The sequence below is a fragment of the Cenococcum geophilum genome (genome assembly GCF_001692895.1).
Source record: "Cenococcum geophilum 1.58 unplaced genomic scaffold K441scaffold_101, whole genome shotgun sequence".
In the NCBI taxonomy this organism is placed as follows: domain Eukaryota; kingdom Fungi; phylum Ascomycota; class Dothideomycetes; order Gloniales; family Gloniaceae; genus Cenococcum; species Cenococcum geophilum.
The window spans coordinates 241,998-266,325 of NW_027137659.1; the positions used below are offsets into that span (position 1 = coordinate 241,998).

At 45.0% G+C, this 24,328-nt stretch overlaps 1 protein-coding gene across 1 annotated transcript; it reads left to right on the forward strand.

The window, feature by feature from the left end:
• Positions 1–13,540: 13,540 nt before the first annotated feature.
• K441DRAFT_682938 (uncharacterized protein) lies at positions 13,541–15,021 on the forward strand (the record flags this gene model as incomplete). The annotated part of the gene is made up of 4 exons (XM_067651638.1): positions 13,541–13,685; positions 13,757–13,951; positions 14,000–14,721; positions 14,800–15,021. 4 exons carry the CDS (start codon positions 13,541–13,543, stop codon positions 15,019–15,021), a joined length of 1,284 nt encoding a protein of 427 aa, XP_067496494.1.
• Between the last annotated feature and the right edge of the window lie 9,307 nt (positions 15,022–24,328).

Consider the following 24,328-nt stretch of genomic DNA (forward strand, 5'->3'; position numbering starts at 1 on the left):
AACAGTCGTAGAAGATACGTAGTTTCGAATTAAGAACATCGTATAATTCCCCGCCAAACTTCTTCTCCTGATCCGAATAGAGCTTCGCAAGCTCTGTAAGCAATTTTAAACTACCTCCGATTTAAGATTAAGATGGAGGAGGTAGGAGTTATATTACAGGCTGCAGTGGGGACGTAGATCTGGTCGGTGGAGTCTAAAGGTTAGTAGATCGCGAAGCAAGGGGATCTTATGCTTGCTCGTGTTGAGAGGCAGTGGTTGAAGTTGCGGGTTAAATTGGTGGATTCTGGGGAACTGAAGATAGAGGTAGAGGCAATGGATACAGAACAGAAGAACTCGTGCCTGGAGCAATGGAATTAGAACGCGTCTCTTGTGGTGTATTACTTGGATTCCATCGTGAGTTGAGCTTCCTTATAGTGCGTAGTTGGTGCTCAATCTCTTGTGCAGTCCATTCGTGCTCTTCTTTTGCGTCAAGAACCTGCTCCTGAATGTTGTCTCCAATAGTACCCCCGTCCTTAGGGACAAATACTCCATTCTCCTGAAGGAAGTTACGGAAGTCCCGTACGATATCCTTGTTCACGGGGGCCTATGTTTCCTTTGTCTATCCAACAAAGTCCTCCTTCATACATTCCCATAGCGCGGTATCGTTGTATTCACTGTCCTTGTAATATACCATACGGTGTAATAAAAATCCATTTAAGTCTTGTTCATTAGCGTTTGCAAGGTCAATTATGGCTTTGTTCTATGTCTTTGGGTTAATGTCTTCCTTATACTTCTTTGGGTAGGTTAACGCTATGGTAGGTATAGAATCGACGGGGTGTCGTACGTCGAAGGTAGGTAGGATTTTCGGTTTTATAGGATCTCGTAGGTTTGCTGTTAAGAGGTAGGCAATTTGAGATGTTGTTCGACGTGTTTTGGACGTTAACTTGGGACCTTAGGTTCAGTGACACTTCTGACCTAAAGTACTCGACCAAATCTTCGTAAACGCGGTTGTTCTGCGTGATGGACGCAACTTGGTATCTCCTAGTACTCAGTAACACTTCTGTTACTAGTTTTCCGCAAGTCTAAGGTAGCACGGTATCGCCGGGATCCATTCCATATGAGCGCATATAGCACCCCTGCACGAGACTGTCTCTTCTGTTCGAAAACCTAGCTGCTCTGTGGTTGACTGTGTATTCAACCACTGATCAGTGTTGGTCACACAGGGTGACTCACCAATAACGACTACTCGAGTAGGGTTACAGTGATGTTGGTTGATAAAGCTTTTTGATTGGAATGAGGAAGGGCGAGGAGCCTAAGGCTCCTCGCCACGCTAGTGCCGCGGCGACACGTGATGGCAACTTGCCATCACGTGACGGCAGTTTGCCGTACGTGACGGCAAATTGCCTCATTCCCGACAATACCACAACCATACGCAATTAAAGCTCTATATCTCTAATATAGCCTCTTTACTCTGCTATCTATGTTATCTATAAGTAGCTAGTTATATAATAGCTTTATGGTGGCGCAGTAGAAGGGTAGTTAGATTTTTTGCGACCGTACGCGTACTAAAGCTCTGCAAAAGCCCTGCACGAAGCTCTGCTCGGAGCTCTGCTCGGAGCTCTACTCGAAGCTCCGCTTGAAGCCCTATATAGAGCTCTAAAGCTCTACTAACACGCAGCACTAATATACTACAATCGGCCGTACGAACGCCCATACGACTAGTCGCTATACGATCATCTCTACGAACGGCTCTATAAATGTCGCGCGATTGCCCGTACAAACACCTATACAATTAATCGATTGATTAATTAATTACCTATATAAACGCCCGTATGAACGCCTATATAATCGTCTATACGAACGTCTCTATAAACGTCTCTATAAATGTCTACACAAACGCCTATACGAACGCCTATATAAAGCCCTTTATAAGGCCTTTAAAAACAAGCCTAAATGCAAGGTCTATATAGAGAAGCTCTATTAAAGCTCTAACCAAGCTCTGCTTAAAACTCTGCTCGAAGCTCTGCTTGAAGCTCTGCTCGAAGCTCTATCGAAGCTCTGCTCAAAGCTCTGCACAAGGCTCTACTTAAAGCTCTATTAAAGCTCCACTTAAAGCTCTGCTCGAAGCTCTGCTCAAAGCTCTATTAAGGCTCTGCACGGAGCTCTTCTCAAGCTCTGCTTAAAAGCTCTACGCGAGGCTCTGCTCGAAGCTCTACACAACACTCCACTTAAAGCTCTACTAACATGCAGCACTAATATACTAGAAGACTCTATAATCGTCTATACGAACAGCTCTATAATTAATTAATTTATCGATTAATTGCCTGCACGAACGCCTATACGAACGTCTGCACGTCTACACATCTATACGTCTACACGCCTGCACGCCGCACGTGGCTCTGCATAAGGCTCTGCGCGAACCTCTGCACGAATGTAAGGGATATTATTGCGGACACCTCGGGTTGCCCTCAGGACAACCCCCGGACGCCCCTCGGATGGTCGCCGGTCACGTGCCGGAGGCACGTGCCCGTAGTATATAGTCTCCACGATCCCAGAGGCCTTACCTCCTCAAGGATTCGTCTCTCTCACTAATCTATCCTGTTCCAATCGTGTCCTTATAGCCCCCTGTCTACAAGATCCCCTCACAACGAAGCTCTACTAAAGCTCTACACGAGGCTCTGCCTAAAGCTTACCCCCTGCTGCGAAGCACGACGGAGGGATAGTATTTGCGAAGCAAATCCCTACTAACTAGTATCTATAGGTTAAAAGTCTTCTTTTACTAGCAGTTTAATAACTCTTCTATATTAAGGGAGTCTAATATAGGTATAAAAAGTATTAAGTCTGCTTTAGAAGCTATAATATTTAATAATTTATCCGTATAATGTTAAAGTTAACAAATTTTGATGGGGTGCCAAGAAGATCTGCAAATATTATAAATATCGCCAATACTCGCCAATATTGATTAGTGCCAATATTGATCAATCTGATTGGCAATATTGATATTGAAAACCACGTTGTTAATAGATGGTAGTAAGGAAATCCGATTTAGGTCAATAGATATTATAGATCTTTCCTAGGGCACTAAACTTTCTCCACTCTTCCTAAGTAGTCTTATTCTAATTATACTCGCCCTCTAAGTAAAGTCCAAGCCTTTCTTCCTCTTGCTGAAGCTCCTCTGCTGCCTTAATAGCTAGCTCTACCGCAGCTTTATCTCTTGTAAAGAGGAAGGCTTGGCAAGCCAAGTTAAGAATATAACCTATACATCGAATTCGGTGCTGCTAAGCGCCCTAGTATTAGAAGCGACGAGCGAGAAGGCGGCAAATCTTATCATTTGACCCGTGGCTGTCTCCTGTATATAGGCAATTAGCCATTAAAAATAGACTTTGAAGGTTTTTTTTACTAGATTTAATGCCCACTAGTAATATAACCTAACTTTTCTTCGTTAATCCTATACTCCTGCAGGACTTCAAAGAATACTCGCTCCTGTTTATTAGCGCTATAGCTAACCTTGTGCTCCCAAAGAGCTAATATAGCCTTCTACAACCTCCCTAACTTGTCTACAAAGTAAGCCATAATCACCTAGTAGTGGCTCTTGTTCGGCGAGGTCCAAATATCTATAGTAAAGTGTATTTTAGAGAGCGCTTCAGCAAGCTTCTGCTTAATAACTTCCTTTTGAACTTTATATATCTTTCTCAGCAGCTTTCTAACAGATGTCGGACGGACAAGTCACTGAGAAGAACTCTATCGATTGAAGCTGGCTCTAGAAGCTCTCTATATACATGTGGTCGGGGCAAAAGACTGACGACGACGCTGACGACGATTCTGAAACTATTACTCAATCGCCACCAGGTCGACATTGCCACTCAGTCGGTGATAGGTAATGAATAGGTAATAGAAAGTAGATAGTAAGACATACGATGGCAAGAAACAGGGTGTGAGTTATAGGGTGGTACTTGACAGTGACCTCAACGTTCGACAACAGACCAGCAAGACTTTTTAACCGGACCGTCGTGCTCAACTAGTGTGTAATTTGATATCTTCATGAGGAGGTGGAACTCGGGCCACTCGACTATTGTATAAGGGAGGTTGTGGTTAACTATCATCATAACCAGAACGTTTAGCCAGTTAGCTTGGTTCACCGAATCGCGAAGAACTCGAGCCTTTAGGGCCTCCGCTGTACTCTCCGCACGCTGTTGCTGGATATTAAAGCTAGCAGTGAGGCGATTCGACTCCTTTTCCACCTTTGGTCTCTTATTCAATATAATATGCAGGCCATAAGTTGTCCGGAGATGCAAGCGGAAGGCAGTTGCACTGGTAAGTCCCTTTCTACACCGCTTGCAGTAAAAGATTTCTTGATTTAAGTTACCACGCTATGGTTTGCCTTCTGGAGGCTCACCCAATGCAAAGCTCCAAAATTCATCTGCCTCCCATGCTCTCCGGCGCCTTTTTGGTAGTATACCGACTTGGTGGTGCGGGTCCTCGCGGGCAAGCGTTACGACGTCAAAGTCGCGCGAATCAAGCTCGGAGATCGTTAAGACTTCTTCGCTGGCTTCTTCTTAGGCTCGTTAAGAAGCCCTAGTTGTTCTTTAGGTACTATCCATAGTGTATTTGAAAATAAAGGTAGGAGTTAAAAAGATGTGGGTGGCAGAGTGCAGATGTTACCTTTTTGGCAGGCTTTAGGGGTCGGTACGGGATATAAAGTCCCCAAGTGACGTGCGCACAGACGGAATTTGTTTAAAACTAGCCCCTTTTTGCAGGTTAGAATGGGCTCAAGCGTCCTTGACTTACCCGGTAACTTTAACACCTCATATCTCCATGCAGCGGCTAGCAACACCAAAAGTTACTGTAGAGTTATATAACTGTATAACTTAGGCAACATAACTGCCTGAGGCAGTTACAGTTATGTATTATGTAGTTATCTAACAATATAACTATATAATATAACATAATTAAACAAAAAACTATATTACCTTCCTTAGAGAGGACTGGAGCTCTTGCTGCACCCGGCCCAAAAAGACCAAAACCAACCAAAAGAACCCCGAAAAAAAACACCCAGAGAATCCCCCTGAGATGCATGCATCGCAGGGGAGGCACACGTCGAACGACGGTGGTTCGCACTCGCGCGCGTCCACCAGAACCACGCCCAGCAATGGCCCTCCACAACAAGAACGGGCGAATACCACACCACAAAGCGGAAAGACTTCTATTGAGAAGGCATCTGACAAAATACAAAGCCTATTGGACGCGTCTAGTATCCGCAGTTGCGGGGGAGCAACCGTCAGCCATAACGAACTAATGCAGCTAGCAGAATGGCTCCGCCAGTCCAGCGAACCTCAGGCGCCCCTCCAGCAAACCCTTGATCAAATCCTCCAACGGCTAAGCAAAATCGAAAACAAACAAAACCCCTCCTCACCGGCGAACCGCACCTGGGCCGCCGTAGCTGCGCTTCCACAGTACAGGGAACCCACCCCCCTAAAGACAACATCCGGGCATACAATCACAATACGACCAAACACAGAAAAAGCAGAGGGGCTTAGGGGACAATCAGAAACAGAAGTCCTTACGGAGATTCGCAAAGAGGTCCACGACGCTGTCGCAGTCCGACACCTTAGGAGCGGAGATATTAGAGTCACCCTAAGGGACCAACAGGCAAAGGAACGAGCCGTAAGGGCAGGGGACAGGCTAGGAGAACGTATTGGCATAAAAGTGCTCCGCGAAGATTACCCAGTCGAAGTCTCAGCGGTTCCCCTGAGCCTTAGGGTAGAAAAGGGACGCCAGGCGGACAATACAGCAACCATACATGAGATAGTAAAACAAACGGAACGCCTTATACCAGGACTCGAGATTACCCGAATCCAATGGCTACGACAGGAAAATGCAAACCAAGCATACGACGAGAACAACGAAAGAACACGAGGGTCGCCAGAGACTCGCCAGGGAGACGCCGGTCGAACGCATGGCTCCCTCATCGTCAGCACACATACACCAGGAATGCAAAAACTCCTTATCTAAAAAGGTATTATTATAAATGGCCTCATATACGACACAAGGCTCTATAACCACAGACTCCGCCTAGAACGATGCTATCGCTGCGCACAATGGGGACACACCCAATCCACATGCGCAGCACAGGTGTGCTGCGGCCACTGTGCAGGCCCCCACGATACAAGACATTGCTCAAATCAAGACCAAACAAAATGCGCAAACTGCCACCGAAGCACACACAAGGCGTGGGAGAGAGAAGACTGCATTGAATACAGGAGACGGAAGGTAAGGGCTCAACAGCTGCGGGAACAACTGCACGCTAGGTCATACGAATGGAAACAACAGGCGATAAGCCAGGGGGGCGCAGGTGCCTTTCCAGCGTTTCCTACCTTTAACACTGGGGGGCTAGGCCAGCCATCCCAAGCCTCAACGGGCCAGAAGCGACGCCGCGCGATATCACCAGACCGTACAGGGACACAAGGGTCACAGGGGACACAAGGGAGAGGACGCCCTGTAGGAAGACCCTCATGGACAGCTACAGCAAGCTCAAGACCAGGACAATCAAGAATTAGACTCAACGCGGCAAACATAACATTCGCAGCCGACTCTCAAAGGGCACACAGCCAACCAGCAAGAACAGGGGAAGAACCGGAGACAATAACAGATCCAGACATAGAAGCGCTAGTAGGAACACAAGATACGGGAATGGAAAGCTCCACACAAAATGAGTAGTAACCAGGGTGCAGACACAAGAGACAGAAGTTCTGAATGTCCTAGAGAAAGTGGAAACAGAAGAAGCGAGGAACGAAGGAGAGGCGAAGGACCCTCGCCGGGGGTCCGCCACCTATCCATTATACAGTACAACTGCGGCAATACAAACCACCGTCTCGCAAGGCCCTTACTAGACAGCCTAGACCCAGAGAAACACCATATCCTTGCTATACAAGAGCCGTATTACAATGCCTACACACAATCAACATACTGCCCCCGAGGATTCCAGCTCCTATACGAACCAAAAGCAGCCACACGCGTATGCTTTATGATCAGCAAGGCTATCAGCCTGTCCTCGTGGTCATGGCAGGCAGTCAACCCAGATATTGCAGTAATAGCAATCCAGACATATAGGGGACCGGTACAGATTATCAATGTGTATAACCCTAGGGTCGAAGGGGTCCCACAAACAGAGAACATTATATCGGCAATAAGCTTACTGGAAACCGAAGGCACAGAGTCTATCCTATTAGGAGACATGAACCTCCACCACCCGCGGTGGGGGGGTATCCATGTTGCTGCTGAACGACAGGCAGAGTGCCTACTAAGAGCTATAGACACCTGGGGCCTTAAGCTGGCCACCCCCCCAGGAGCAATTACATGGCAACGAGGCACCGCTAGAAGCACAATTGACCTTACATTTATGGACGAAGGCCTATACCAGAGACTCGAAAGGTGCAACCCCGAAGAAGAATGGGCACTTGCCTTAGACCATATCCCCATCCAGATACAGCTAGATCTGGATATTAAGGCGCAACCAAATAGCAAAAGATACGCAATAAGAAAGCTTAAGACAGACAGCTTCCTTAACACAGTCGAACAACAACTTCAAGACCTAGAAGAAATCCACCCGATACCAAACGAGCGAGGCTCATTGGCTACCCCTGAGGAAATCGACCGAAGACTAGAAAGGATCCAGGCAGCAATTAAAAACGGGCTAGAAGAGCACTGCCCGGTCTCATAACCGGGCCCCTACGCGCGACACGCATGGTCCGCACAATGCGCAATTCTTGTCGCCAGCCAACGACGAGCAAGAAGAAAATACACAAGCAGCCATGATCCTGAAGATGAGAGACAATACAAAGACACAAGAAACCAGCTAAAGAATACCCTAAAAAAAGAAGTAAGGAATAGCTGGAGACGGTTTATAAATGAGCATACTACTAACCCGAGCCTCCCCCATAACAAAGGTCTTTGGAGGATGGCGAAATGGGCAAAGAAAAAGGCGGGACGTCCAGTAGAAGACCCACACCTTCCGCCCCTGCGAAGACCAGGTGAATCACTGGCCACAAGCGACAATGATGAGAAGGCAAAGATCCTCACAGAAAGATTTTCCCCTCAACCAGCTTTAGCAGACCTCAGCGATATCACGGGCGAAGCACAGGTGACTCGCCTGAGGGTCGACAGCGACATGACAACCGAAGAAATGGCTAGAACCATTAGCCGCCTTTCAAACAACACAGCACCAGGACCAGATGGGATCCCAAATGAAGCCCTAAAGACCTGCGGACCACTAATAGCACCTTGGCTTGCGGATGTAGCTAGAGCATGCTTTGCAATAGGCTACTACCCGAGACTCGGAAGAGCTATGACAACGTTTATCCTACGCAAAGAAGGCAAAGCAGACTACTCACTCCCAGGAAGCTACCGCCCTATTGCCTTAGAGAATACCCTTAGCAAGATCTTAGAAAGGGTAATAGCGGACCGCATAGCAGACACGGCTGAGGAACACGCCCTACTACNACAAAGCNAAATGGGGGCAAGAAAGAACCGCTCAACACTATCAGCACTTACGCTACTCGCTGCCACCATCAAATCTGCATGGGCGATGCGAAGGGACTTCGTAGTATCAATGCTCAGCCTAGATATCAGTGGCGCCTACGACAATGTACCCCACGAGCGTCTCCTATACATCCTTAGGGCAAAAGGCTTCCCAGAATGGATCATACAATTTGTTCAAGGGTTTACGGGTCAAAAAGAAACATCACTGGTCTTCAGCGGATACCAAAGCCCCCCTATCGCAGTTGCAACAGGAATACCACAAGGATCACCCCTCTCGCCTATACTCTTCCTTTTCTTTGTAAGCAGCCTGCTTAACTCCTTCGAGGAAGGGGCGACCCAGGGGATAGGCTTCGTCGACGACACAAACCTAATTACATACGGGCCAACAGCCGCAGAGAATTGCAGAACACTAGAGAAAGCACATAACACCTGTATAGAATGGGCAAGACGACATGGAGTCCAATTCTCACCAGAGAAATACCAGCTAATCCATTTTACAAGAAAACGCAACCAATCTGCAGATCTCCAGCACACAATTCGCATCCGAGGCTTTGGGGGTCAACCAGTTCAGGGCCTAAGAGTATTAGGAGTATGGGTAGACAGTAAGCTCCGGTGGAGCGCACATGCGGCGCAAGCGACCCGTAAGGGCCAAGCACAGTACATCGCATTATCTAGGATCGTCAATTCCACATGGGGTCCATGCTTCCAGAGGTCACGCCTACTATACACAGCAGTTGTCCGGCCAACCATGACGTATGGGTCTAGTATCTGGGCCATTGGAGAATCTGAGAAAGGCCCCCCTAAATCGCTCCTTAAATGTCGAACATTGAGGTCACTGTCAAGTACCACCTTATGACTCACACCCTGTTTCTTGCTATCGTATGTCTTACTATCTATTTTCTATTACCTATTCATTACCTATCACCGACTGAGTGGCAATGTCGACCTGGTGGCGATTGAGTAATAGTTCCAAATCGTCGTCAGTGTCGTCGTCAGTGTCGTCGTCAGTCTTTTGCCCCAACGTCATGTATATAGAGAGCTTCTAGAGCCAGCTTCAATCGACAGAGTTCTTATGAGTGACTTGTCCGTCCGACATTAAACCACTCCAAAAGGTCCAAACAGCCTGCCTCCGGAGTATAACAGGCGGATATAAGCGAACGGCCACAGCTCTGCTTGAGAAGGAAGCTAATATTCCCCCCCTACAACTATATATTGAAGCCGCTGCAATGCAAAGGGCGCAAAAGGAACGCAACTCTAATGTCACAAAGTATATCAAGACACGCCTAAATAAACTATGGAGGGACCCTAGGGCGCCTCGTAGGAGAACAAACCAACAACCCCAAAGTAGGGAAGATATATTGGAGAAACAGGTGAAGAAAGCAGAAGAAGAATGGTGCTGCTTTAGGGCCCAGGCCCACATAGAGGAGGAAGGGAGACGCGCAAGAGGCCAGCAAGGACAACAGCAAGAGAGAGAAAGGAGCCAAAGTAGAGCACGAAAGAACGCCGGGAAACCATCTACCGCAATGCAATACTGGCTGGACCAACGCTGGAGAGGCGCATGGGAGTCGAAGGTACAGAGGCTGACTGAGGCAAGAGGAACCCAAGCCGTAGCATGGTCAACGCCATGGGGGGTAGACACCATAGGGCTCCGAGAAGGCCTAACGAAGGCAGAAAATACAATGGCAACACTCTTAAGAACAGGAATAATAGGACTAAAAGACTGGCTCTACTGGGTGGGTGTCCCAGTAGGTAGCCCGAGATGCGAATGTGGCTGGCCAAGACAGACACCAAAACACGTAATACTGTTATGCCCCTTACGCACTAACCGAGAAGTAATGCTCTCAGTAGCTGGCACAGAGAACTATAAGACACTGCTCTCGACACAAAAAGGCCTTAAGGCGGTTACCCAGTGGCTTATTAGCCAAAATGTACTAAACCAGTTCCGGGTTGTAAAGAAAATGACAATGGAGGGCGGGGGGGCGAGCAACGGGCGCCCCCTGATGACTCTATAGTAGTAGAGTAAAGTGTGCGATACTAGCGCGTCCGTAGGCTTGTTACGGCAGCAGTGGTTCCCAAGGAGGTCAAAAAGTAAGGTAGTAGGAGCACCACAGGTGACTCGCAGGCGCCTCGCANGCGCCTCGCAGGCGAGTCCCAANAGGCGGGGAGATGGATCACGGGGTTTTCTCAAGTTGAGTCTTTCTTAAGTTGAGTTTTCTCCCCACATGTAAATAAGGAGTAGTCCGCGTGGGCCCAATAGGGATCCGAATCGGACGTTAAGCAATGAATTATTATTAATATAACATAATTATTACCTATATGCCTGAAGTGGAGCACAAAGCTAATGGGTCGGCCGTGAGAGCGCTTCTAGATTGAAAGTCTGAGACTGCTGTAGGCATGGGGTCTTGCTGAATGAGAGGATGCTCAACCTGCTTTGGTTGAAGGCTCAGTACAAGATCGACATCAAGGCAAGAAGTATATAGTATTCGTCTCTCCCATTGGGGTAATTAGGATCTTTGCCAGGCACGTTCGGCCACTGCCACACCCAGTACATTGTGTACGGCCTATTAAATTTGACATTCTCCGGTATCCTGACATCGGTTTCGCACAACAGCTCATGCTCGCTTCCACGCTGTTCGAGCAGTGGATTGGGTGTTCGCTTTTTACAGAAGTTTGCCTCAGTTACGCCATTCCCAAGTTGGTAGCATCTTGTTGAATTGAGGTTATGGGGCTTAAACTCTGTGCATTACTTATTATCTGTATATGTGGTTGAAGAGATTTCAAGGAACTTCGACCGCCGGTCGAAGTTGTCTGATTGGTCAGATTCCTGCCAAGAGGTTTCTCCCACAAGTCTCATCACGTGATATCGTTGCGGGCTTGTTTTCCAACAACCCCCTTGGACCCCCCTGCGCACTGCGTGCTCTATTTCGCTGCGTGGCCAGTACACTAGGTGGGCAGAGGTGTTGCAAAGCCTTTGGTAGAGCTTTTGATAGAGCTTTGGCAGAGCTTCGTACGGAGCTTCGTGCAGAGCTTTTGCAGGGCTTTGGTAGAGCTCGATGCAGAGCTTTTGCAGAGCATTGGTGGAGCTTTATCTCAGTTGACTCAGACCCTCGGAGAGAAAATCCACCTTACCTCCTGCAAACTCCTGAGCCAATAAGCGGTTGGCACCGCCACACCTAAGCCAATTAGCGACTGGCGCCGCAGCTAATGTACGCCGCAGGCGTTAGTGCTTGCGCTAGCTTTAGCAACCAATTACAGAGCGCCGAGGTGGATTCCTCTCCGAGGGTCTGAGAGATTATGGGCGCGTTTTGTACAGCCTCACTGGTGGACGACAGTTGTATCGCCTTCGACGTCGTACTTCGACCCCTAATACAGCGCTTCTCAGCTCGCCAATACCTCCATTTGAAAGCTCATCTCCTACTCTATATATTGCATTCGCAATAGAGCCCGACCGTGCCCCTAATACCCCTATAAACGTCCCTACAAACGTCCCTACGAACGCATGCACGAACGCATGCACGAACGCATGCACGAACGCATGCACGAACGCATGCACGAACGCCTGCACGAACGCCTATATAAAGCTCTGCTCGAAGCTCTACTTAAGGCTCTGCACGGAGCACTGCTCAAAAGCTCTGCTTAAAAGCTCTATGCGAGGCTCTGCTTGAAGCTCTACTCTAAGCTTAATACGGAGCTCCAAAACTCTCCTAATACGCAGCACTGATATACTAGGAAGTCTCTATAATCGTCTACACTTAGAACAAAATACGAGCTCTACACGAAGTAACGAAGCTCTGTGCATGAAGCTACACGAAGCTCTACACGAAGCTCTACACGAAGCTCTACACGAAGCCTCTACACGAAGCTCTACACGAAGCTCTACACGAAGCTCTACACGAAGCTCTACACGAAGCTCTACACGAAGCTCTACACGAAGCTCTACACGAAGCTCTGCACGAAGCTCTGCACGAAGCTCTGCACGAAGCTCTGCACGAAGCTCTGCACGAAGCTCTGCACGAAGCTCTGCACGAAGCTCTGCACGAAACTCTACACGAAGCTCTACTAAAGCTATGCACGAGCCTCTACCTAAAGCTTCCCCCCTACTGCGAAGCAAATCCATACCTACTAGTATAGGTATAGTATAATTAGGTGAGCTGTTTGTAATAGGGTATAAGAGGTACCTTAGGAAGTTTTAGGGTGAATAGAGGTGTGGTGGTGGAGTACGGTCGCTGTGTTAACAAGCTAGTTGGGTCGGCCTGGCTTCAAAAAGCGCGTTTTTAAACTTTAAGGCTATACTTCGACCCTTAATACGGTGGTTAGCTGGCTATATTAATTAAAATATACTAGTAAAAGAGATTATAATTTAATTGCATCGCGAACTATAGCCGTAGCTGCTAGATTAACCCTATTATAGTTGCTTAAAGTTAACAAGCGTTAGAAATCTGGCCTGGCTTACAGCAAACACGCGCCCATAATCTCTCAGATGCTTCACAGAGGAATTTAGGGAGGTGCAGGGGTCTAGGGGGTAGCGCGAGGTTCTATTGGCTCAGGAGTTCGGAGGAGTTAGTGTGAGCCGCTGATTGGCTTAGGAGTTCGCACAAGTTTACAGTGTGGGGCTATGGCTTTGGAGTGGGGCCATGCAACGCCACAAATTCCACAGAGAAGCGGCTGAGGCCACCTGAGATAAGTGGAGCTTAGTGTTTTGAAGTTCGTCACGTGGATTCTGCCACAACTTACCGCGCGCGGTTTTGTTTCTAACTAATCAGAAGCTGGCTTGGCGGGGGTTTGAATTCCGGGACCCGAAAATATAGACCACTCGTACCTCGGGTCAATAAGCAATACACAGAGTTTTAGCCCCATAGCCTCAATTCAACAGATGGTTCCATGTCTCACAATCCTATCTTTGTCATCATAGGCAGAGGGTTGATGTCACCAGCCATTCCATCACATTTCTTCGGCCGCCGCAGCTTCCAGTTGGTGTTCTTACAGGAAAGTGTGGATAGTAGTCTCTCTCCCTCTCTGCGTTATGTCCTTTATCGAGACTGTCATTGTCCCTGACGACGAGGGAAATCTGTCTGCAGAACATAGCCGTCCCGTAGTTGACAGCACTCAACGTCCAGATGGTAAGGAGAAGAAGAGGGTCCAAAATCGTATCGCCCAGAGAACACATCGTAAGTGTATACCGTGATTGGAAGTCCAAGGTTGTGGAAAAGAAAACAACGGCTGATAGTATCATTTACAGGTCGCCGTTTAAAAACGCAGCTGGAAGTACTCCAGGAAAAATTAAAGGTGCATGAGAAGCAAATTAAGGAACCAACCAGGGTCCAGTCATCCAGCTCGACTTTGGTATCGGCCACAGCATCTACCACAGTGGACTCGATATGTCCGGTGCCGGCGATACGAAATGATCATGCAATGACTGTTGATTTCTTCATGAGTAGGTAGATCGCATCGCTGCTGGCATCTTTATTGCTAACTTCGTCAGCGCCATCAGCCGATGTTAATAACGGCTGTCCTTCACATGAGGTCGAAGCCGTGGACCAAGCAGCGTCCCTCAACTCCAATAGTTTAACCGCAGCCTTCTCGCTAGATAACTCGTCCTGTGCTTGGAACACGCCGCCCGGGTTGCAAGAACCTCCAGCTCCTGTGACATTATGTTCCACGTCTAGCGTGCCGGTAGGATTGGAATTGGACGCATTCTGCTCGCCACAGAGCCTTTATGGCCTGAGGCCTAACAAAGAAGCTCATCTATGCTTGTCCGACTACCCCGCCGACATACCACAAGAGGACGTTCAGCGGAACGTGGATGCAACTGCTCCCCTTCAAGACCGTATCTGTTATGTCATAGATCAGGCCGTAGCTATGGGTTTTGGCACTCTCGACGAGGTCGTTGCAGCATACTACACAGAGATGTTTGAGCATACCTCTCCATTGTATAAGGAACAGAGATTGAGCCGCAACCGGCGACTGCCTCGGCTTCTAAGCATCCTCCACAACGCGGCCAAGGACTGGGCGGAATGGGAGCGTCGAGGGTTCCGAGAACAGATTATCCAAGGCGCCGAAGAGATCCTTGTTGAGGAGTTGAATTCCTTCATTACGCAGCATTCGTTTGGCGCTGCTAGCAAAGGACCCGCAACCTATGGTCTAGAAGGCAAGCAAGCTGGAAGAAAGAGAGACCGTAAGGAGAGGCGGGAAGTTCAGGACGACGTAAGTACACATTGATTTTGTGCCTCCATTCAGTATCTTTGACTGGCGTCAGTAACGTGGGACTGATCAGACAAATAGCTTCCAAACCTTTGGGCTTTAGCAACAGCTCTGCTATCAAAAGATAACACACTCAATCAAGATGCCCGCCGAGACACGGTGCTTACTATCATCGAGACTTTGTGCTTCGACCGAAGTGAAAACCTCGGAGGCCGATTACAACGGGAAGGGGAGGCAGCTGTTTATATTAACAGCACCGGAAGTTCTTCCTCTCAGTCCTATAATAACTGCAATGACTTTTAAAAGCAATAATGCAATACAACCCCCTGGTCGTACCCTCCTAGTCATCCACACAGCCATTTATATAGCGTAGGCACGCACACATACACATCCATACACAATACACCATATGGGTCTTTCCTATAACCCTTGTAGTTGAGACATAAGCCCATCCAAGCAGCTCCTCGACCATCTGCAGGCTGGCTTAGCCTGCACCGAAAAGGGCGAGATTGGCTGCGTTAATGGCCCAGATTGATGCACCCTTACTTTAAGAACATAGCTGGTGGGCAGAGTTTGTTAAATTAAGGTTATGGGGCTAAAACTCTGTGTATTGCTTATTTTCTATATAGGTAGTTAAAGAGATTTCAAGGAACTTCGACCGCACGGTCGAAGTTGTCTAATTGGTCAGATTCCTGCCAAGAGGTTTCGCCCACAAGTCTCTGGTGGATTGTGGCTGATGGATATCGGTGGATTATGGCGGACAGTCGCAGACAGTTTCACACAGTTTTAGACAATTGTCGTCACGTGACCAGAGGATTGTATAACGTCGAGCGGCGCCGCCCTCCGTCTCCTTTCCTTTCTCTAGCTTTGGATCCTCGTTTATAGACAATCCAATCGTACAGGCTTGCGCGACCCTTTCACCGTGCTCGTGCCTCGATTGACTGAGTCGCTAACACCCTAGTCAGGGGCTCGGCCGAGCCTTGGCGCTATGTATATAGACGTGTCCTTTCCTCGACCTTCTTCCAGTCCTCGTCTTGGAATTCTCGTTCACTGGCTACCAATAGATTCTGTTCTTTTGACTGAGCCTCCACATACTATACCCCGTTTTAGCTGTTAATTGGGAGCGAATTAAGAAGTTTAGGAGTATCCCTTAGCACGTCAGGGTCCAACGAGTAAGTGGTCCGTGCGGGAACACCGTTTTCAAAAACGCACAAATACCTACCGCAATGCCTTCTACTCGTGCTAGAATTTCTGCAGAAAGGATAAGTGCTAGTAACCTCATATTGAGCGACTCAACTTCAAAGAATAAGCTTATATATTAAAATACTATGGAGTTTGGCCTCTATCAAAAGCTTCGTATTCCTGAGTACGGGCGTTAAATGCAGTTCAATTGATTGGCTGGATCTTATCGATAACAATTGGACCCGAATTGACGTGCTAAGGGATACTACAGGCTAAACGTATGGAGACGTGCAGTCGTTGTAAAGAGCGTGTGACGGCTCGTACAAATGCCTCTGAACCGAAGCTTGTAGAATGCTGTATTACGAAGATACTAAGCTAAAGAGAAGGAAAAGGGGTCGCCAGGACCGGTGTAAACAAATATGTAGGGTGAGCCGCCAAGGCGCCAGTTTTAGGCGGGCCAATCGCAGGTCGGCAGAATATGGCAGAATTTGGCAGGTAACGTGCGATAGCGCCGTTACACGCTCTATAATATGGCAAGGGCTAATAGCAAGCTGATGCTATTAGCTCGAGCGGCCCCTACTAGGGTAGCTGCCTTTAATATTAACGGTAGAACTATATACGATCTATTGAGGTTGCCAGTAAATCGCCTGTTTAAGGAATTGCCTATTGCTAGTCTTACGCCTCTATAACAAGCTTTTAATAATATTTACTATCTCGTCATTAACGAGAAATCTATAATTGGGTAAGTACATCTAGCCTGGATTGATTGCCGCCTCCGTTAGATCTACCCTACGCGTAGCAATGACTACTTTGGAGGCTTGAACATCTTACTAGTAGGCGATTTCTATCAGCTTCTCCCTATAAATTAGGCGGTGTGACGGCTCGTACAAATGCCTCTGAACCGAAGCTTGTAGAATGCTATCTTACAAAGATACTGTATAATTACAGCACGTGGTATACCAAACGCGTAGTTACGCGTTTGGTGCACCAACCACTTGTTTATTGACCCGAGGTACGAGTGGTCTATATTTTCGGGTCCTGGATTTCAAACCCTTGCCAAGCCGGCTTTTAATTGGTCCAAAAAAAAACCGCGGGCGGTATCTACCTGCAGAATACACGTGACGAACATCAAAATATTCAAGATCTCACTATTAACAAATCAACCTTTTTGTTGACATCTCTATCAATACTACTATACGCGTCTTAACTATAGTAGAACCTGCTCTAATTAAGTGCAGCAAGTGCTGTTCAATACAACCCCATATTAATTTTATTAAAAACGGCCCATCTACTAAGCTTTTAAAGCAATATTAATCGTGTCGGTCAAAGGCGCGTTTTCCCTATATATTTCTTCTACTTTTACTTACTTTCCTAGGGCTCTAAATATAATTTAAATAGGCGGAAAGCAGAGCTTAGTTCTACTAAGACTCATCCTATAAAGCGCCAGCAAAATACTTTACCTAAAACCGATACTAAGGACGTCTTTTTACCTCGCGGCCAGAACAGTCAAGATACCCCTAAAATAGCTTAACGGCGGAAGACAATTAGGGCAATATAACAGGAGCACCGCATTCTTAATTGGCGGGGTAAAGCTCACTCGCCTACTCCTCCACTATATACTACAGATAAAGCTCCATACAGCAAAAGAGGCACCCTAGATGGCCCAAATACGTCCTTACCGGAACTAGCTCCTATACCTACTCTACCGCCAATACCTACCCTACCACCAATACCACCTTTCTCGCGGTAAGCTCCAACTACGGCTATATTACTACCCATTTCGGCTATTAATTAGGAGCGAATTAAGAAGTTTAGGAGTATACTATAGGCTAAATATATAGAGACATGTAGTCATTATAAGGAGCGGTGGTTCTAAATAGGCCTAGCTACAGAGGGTGATAATATAAGTATATATAAAGCCTACATTAAGGACACCAATAGCCTTAAATATCTAACCCTTCCTCCCCTATTTAGTAAAAGCAACGGGCTTAATCTAGGGCCTATTCCTAGCTTCCTACCTATACTTACCGCAGTAGAGGAGCTTCTAATTACGCGCGTATACGTTTATCTATAAGTCATACATATACGCGGCCAGCAACATCGCTATACTAGCCATATCTGCTACTTTGGCCAGAACACACTAAAGACTTAGAGGCAGCTACCACGGCTACCTACTAAACTCGATATACTAGTCGTAAGGCCTACAGCAGTAGAGGGTGGCGAATACCTAGGTTAGCGGTTTACCAAGCGGTATACTATAAGGCGCTCTACTATAGCATAATAGCTTTACTTTCTAAAGGCCAATTATCCTAATTATCGCGATATTAAAATATATAGCACTTAGCTTACCAGCTTACCTAAAAATAGCTCTATATTAGATCAGCTACCTTATATTAACAAGTTAGAGTCTAATTCTAATAGCCTAACGGCTCACCCTACTGCTCCTATGCAACGTCCTCCTATTATTAATCCTCTACCTACCGAGCTTGGCAGTAATATACTAGACAGTAAATTTAATAACGACGTACTAGATACTTTAGTTCCTAATTTAGTACCTAACCTTAATAAATTAGAGCTTTTAGGTCGCAAGGTTTAACACTAATAAGACCTATAAGCGGGCCTAGAGGTTCCTACTATACAACAGACACCTCTCTCTAAGTAATCAGCTAGCTTTATCATACGCGGCGCCTTTCCTACTCTATTTCCTTATAACAAAGCCGATTTTAACATGCCACGAAGCCGTACAGTTACCCTGGCTGCGTACGCCAAGCATATACTTAAGTATCAGGACAGTCGGTTTAGCCGCCACCTCTTATTTCACTACTACGTGTTTAATCGGATTATAAGAGAGCAAGCCCTTAACACCACCCACTTCCTTTACGGCCGATTAGATAAAAAATAGTCTATCTTTAAATAAGCTTAGTAATCTTATAAATAGCAATAGGGGTAGCCAGTTACTAAATAAGATTATACGGCATGCATAAAACCTTAAGGGCACTAGACCTTACTAAAGGCAGAAGAGAAATAAGCTTACGGCTTATACTAAGAATATTAAAAGCGGGTCTCTATTCTTTACACTTAGCGCTACTAATCTATATTAGCATAATCTACACTCTTATATACCTCTATTTAATAAATATAAGGCTATTAATAAGGCTTAGCACTACCGGATTACTTCTCAAAATCTTAATAATAATCCGCATATTGCTACTTACTAGCTGTATCGCCGCTTCAATCTATTTAAGAAGCACGTACTTATAGGCCTATTTAATAGCACTAACTTTTAGTCTTAATATAAGTAACAAGTATAAGGTAGCGGCCATATATATAGCTTCTTATAGAGTTTAATAGCCCCAAGGCCAAATCCGTCAGCTAATAACTTAAGGGCGGCTTTTGCTAAGTACTAGGCTACTTTTATATCCATAATTAATCCTAATCAATCTAGGCCTCCTAATCTCTAATATTCTTCTACTCTTAGCTATAAAGAACAGCTTAATACTAGTAAGCTTCTTACTACCTACCTTAATCAATTTCAACGGCACCATAATTGCACTAAATCTTACTGCTTAAGATTAAAGAAAGGCTCCACTAGAGCAAAGAAGTACCGCTTCTATTTTCCACGCTCTCTCCGCAATAAGGCTGCTATATTAAAGGATCAAAATCCATATCACTAGACATTCTATCTATAGCATAACAATAAGCTTCTTAATAGTTACAATGCAGCTATAATATTAGCGTAGATGGCGAATATTAATACATCACCTACTATAAGCATATTAGTAATAGTTAACTATATAGGCAAATATTGCAGCAAGAAAGAGAAGAAGTTAACTTCCTACTAAAAGTTACTCCAATTAGTACAGCCGCACGCTAATAGCCTTTATACCTTTAGTTCGGTCATAGCTAGGTTTATAAATAAGCTTATTACTAAACGCAATTAATTAGCATAAAAGGTATACCATCTACTTCTTAACATTCCCCTTTACAAAGGCTCTAGAAATATAGTAACTTTAAACTACTACTAAGAGGACGATTAAAGCGCTATATATAAGCTTAATAATAGGCAACTAAGAGGGTGCGGACTATCTAACTATAAGAAATATAAGCGCCGCCCAAATAGGGTAGAGGACATTACTTTCCTCAATTTTCTACTCCATTTTAATTACTCTACTTATAAGCATTAGCCAAGAGTAAGGCCTTAAGTTATATTATACTTTCCGTAATATAACGGCGATCGTTCCTATTTACAGTATCCTAAGTTCTGCTATATAAAGCTCATTCTTTATCACCCATAGAGGGAGTATAAGGAAGTAGCTACTTATACTAATAGATTTAGGGCCCCTAATTATATAGCTTCCTATTAGGCTTATATTAACTCTTATTAGCACCTACCTAACTACTTCTACAATCGGAAACTAGAGGAAGGCTATAAAACTGCTAATAATATTAATAAGTTTAATAGCGGTTTTATAGACGACTTAGAGCTATACTAGTCCTTTAAGGCCCTATATACCCGCATTTAAAATACTAATAAAGTTAAAATTAAGGATCCTAACAGGCTTAGTAATAGGGAGCTTAATTATAACTACGACTAGAGTATACATTAGGGTACGTACCCGCAGCTTAATAAAAGGACTTATTAGCAGGAAGTACGGCTACAGCCTCTACCATAGAGCCGCCTATCCCAAACAGCAACTCCGTCCTCCTTACAACTAGATCAGCGTTATATCTATAATATTATAGTTAATTACTATAGGCAGATCCAAGCGGGCCTTAGCCCCCCCCTACTACAGATTAACGTTAATAGAGAGGCAGGAACCGGCAAATCATATCTTATTACTATCCTCTCTACTACGCTCTATAATATAGTAAGGGCTAATAGCAAGCCAATACCATTAGCTCGAGCGGCCCCTACTAGGGTAGCTACCTTTAATATTAACGGCAGAACTATATACAATCTATTAAGGTTGCTAGTAAATCGCCTATTTAAGAAATTGCCTGCTACCAGTCTTACGCCTCTATAGCAAGCTTTTAAGGATATTCACTATCTTGTTCTTAACGAGAAATCTATAATCAGGCAAGTATATCTAGCCTAAATTAATCGCCGCCTTTGTCAGATCTACCCTATATATAACAACGACTACTTCAGAGGCTTAAACATCTTACTAATAGGCGATTTCCATCAGCTTCCCCCTATAGGTCAGGCGGCCTTATATATCAATCTACCCGCTAGGCCGTTAGAGCTCGCCAGCTATAGAAAGGGAGCCTATAAGGCAATTAACCAAATAGCTGTCCTAGATCAAGTTATGCGGCAGGGCGGTAATAACGCTAAGAGCTCTATATTTAGGACAGCCCTTATAAAGCTACGTAGTAATTCTATAAGTAATTTAACCTAAAAGCTTCTTTTAACTAGGTATAAGCAGGGCCTATCCACTAATAAGATTGCGAGCTTTAACAACGCAATTCGGCTATATAGCACGCGCGCTACTATAGATAAGTATAACACTATTCGGCTTCGCGACCTTTTACAGCCAGTAGTAGTTATTAAGTCAGTTAATACTAGTATAGGTACACGGAAAGTTACTCCTAATTAGTACAATACTATAGAGAATCTAGCCCTATATATTGGCGCGAAAGTAATACTAATATAGAATATCTAGGTTAAACTAGGCTTAGTAAACGGTACTACTAATATAGTTAATGTCGGTATCACCCGGGGGGGTACTGCAATTGCAATATAAGGTAACTGGTTCTTTGATTCATTCGTGTTCTATCTTGTCTACCAAAAGAGAAAGAAAGGGGTAGTAAAGGTCGGGCTATCTATCGGGCCGTAGGTAGTCAGGTGACCTACGCTACGCTATACGGCCCCTGCCGCATACGCTCTGCGCGTAATACGATTTATAACCTCTACTTATACAGACAGTTAAAGATATCATATAGAAGGGACACGCGGATATTAAAAAGGATTAGCCTCAGTCACTACTAATTACAATAGATAGGTATAACGGACCTGCCCTATTCACTCGGCAGAATAGTAAGAAAGTCGTCCCTATATTTTCTATACTTTATAAGTAGGAGGGTATAAGAGGCTCTTACTTACGGCGTTAATTTCCAATTACTCTAGCTTTTACTCTTACCGTACATAAAAGCTAGGGCCTAACACTTAACCAAATAGTTCTAGATATTAAGGAAAAGAATAAAATAGCTAGGCTAACCTATATAGCAATCTCACGAGTTAAGAAGCTTTTAGGGCTTATATTTAAATATAGGTTTAATATAAAATAATTTCAGTCATCTATAAGTAAGACCAAAGAGGCATAACAAGATGATTTTATACGGAGGCAGCAGCAACTACTTATAAACGACTTTTCCTAAATAGGAAATTATATACTAGCTTAGAGATAAGCGGAGAATATAGTATTCGTCTTGGTTTCCTAATTTTTAAACAGCTTAACCGCGAAATCCAATTTTCTAAAATTTAACCCCCCTATCCGTCCTACCTTCTTACCACTTCTAAAGCTATTAGATATACATACAATAGTATATAGAGAGAATTAGCAGTCTTGCCGGATCAATATTGCTGCTATCTATAGCGTTAATCAATTTTTAGAATTTTTTAAGTTTTTTTTAAAGGGCGGAAATATTACTTATATAAGGAGTTATATAACCTCCAAGAATACATACTACTTAGGACCGCATATTAGCAGCCACAACTTCTCTACCCTATAGTTAAGATTTTATATATACCGCACCTAGAGCTACTTACAATAACTATTACCTATAGATCTGCCGATTTATAAATTAAAAATTAGACGTAGTTAGAGCTGTTAGTAGGGGTCATTAATCGCGCTCTGTGAGGCAGTATTGCCAGGGTGTACGGTAGGGAGCAGGCAAGCCGAGCATGAGTCACATAGGGAGTCGATGGAAGAGGACGATATGGTAATGAGGGTAGGCAATAGCCTCGTACTGAGACGAACCGATGGGGAGGAAGGAGGCTGCAAGCCCGAGGAGCTTATAAGGGGTGGCCAAGGCCTAGCCGAAGGCTAGCCTTGGCAGCCCCTGAGAGCTCCCGGGATGTAGCCGAGTAAGGGACCAAAAGTACCCTTACACGCTCCCCGTAACAAAATTTTAGATTTTAGTAATCCAAACTAACGAATCAAATCAACGTCTAAATAAGGTTCTGCCAAGACGCTAGCTAGACCCTAACCTAAACCCTTCCTAACCTATCAAATTCTAAAAATAACAACCCCTACTAAATTAAAAATCAACCTCATCCTTAACAAGCCATCCAATTAAATTTAATAGTTCTTTATCATCCAAGACACAGCTAAAACTAACGAGGTATAGTAGTATATCGACCCATCTAAGAAGAAAGACGATCTTCTAAATCTTCCAAAGCTAGAACTACCAAGTTAGCCTACACCAAGGGACATACTACCTACGGCTATATTAATAGTAAAGCTAGACCCAAACCAGCTCACTACCTATAACTAGCTCTACGCCGAATATAAGGACGATCTACACGTACACTAGAAGTAAAAACAGGCTATAAACGATATTAATAACTATATCGTTCGCACCACATCAGTAGCCTACCTTCCACTTATCAACAGCCTCAGTAGTCGGTTACATCAAATATTTAAGGCGTCTCTACCACTACAGTAGCCACTGCAGTAACAGAGATACCCTATATTTTAGTAAGCAATCAAGCCCATCTTATACAAGAATCTTATACTATTAGTACTTACCAAATCACATACTCGTAGGGCCTCCTTCCATCTATAAATACTCCTTCTACACCTTCCTCTCTTCCTTTCTTCTTCCTTATAAGAGCTAGCGGTGCTCTAATACTCCTCCTTAGTCCCCACTAAGGGACCTATTAGTTAATATGGCGATATAGATAGCATCAAACAAAAAAACGGGCGAGAGAAAAGACAAAAAGGACGGAGGAGCCTCCAGTAGGTGTCAGTCGAGTAATATTAATGGCTATATTATAGCTGCCTAACCTCCTATGCTTATAGGCCTCCTCCCGTCTATAAATACTCCCTCCTTTACACCTTCCTCTCTTCTTTTCTTCTTCCTTACAAGAGCTAGAGGTGCTCTAATACTCCTCCTCAGTCCCCACTAAGGGACCTATTAGTTAACATAGCGATATAGACAGCATCAGACAAGGAGACGGGCGAGAAAGAAGATAGGAAGGACGGAGGAGCCTCCAGTAGGTGTCAGTCAAGCAACGTCAATAGCTATATTATAGCTGCCTAATCTCCTATACTTACAGGCCTCCTCCCATCTATAAATACTCCCTCCTTCATACCTTCCTCTCTTCTTTTCTTCTTCCTTATAAGAGCTAAAGGTGCTCTAATACTCCTTAGTCCCCACTAAGGGATCTATTAGTTAATATGGCAATATAGATAGCATCGGACAAGGA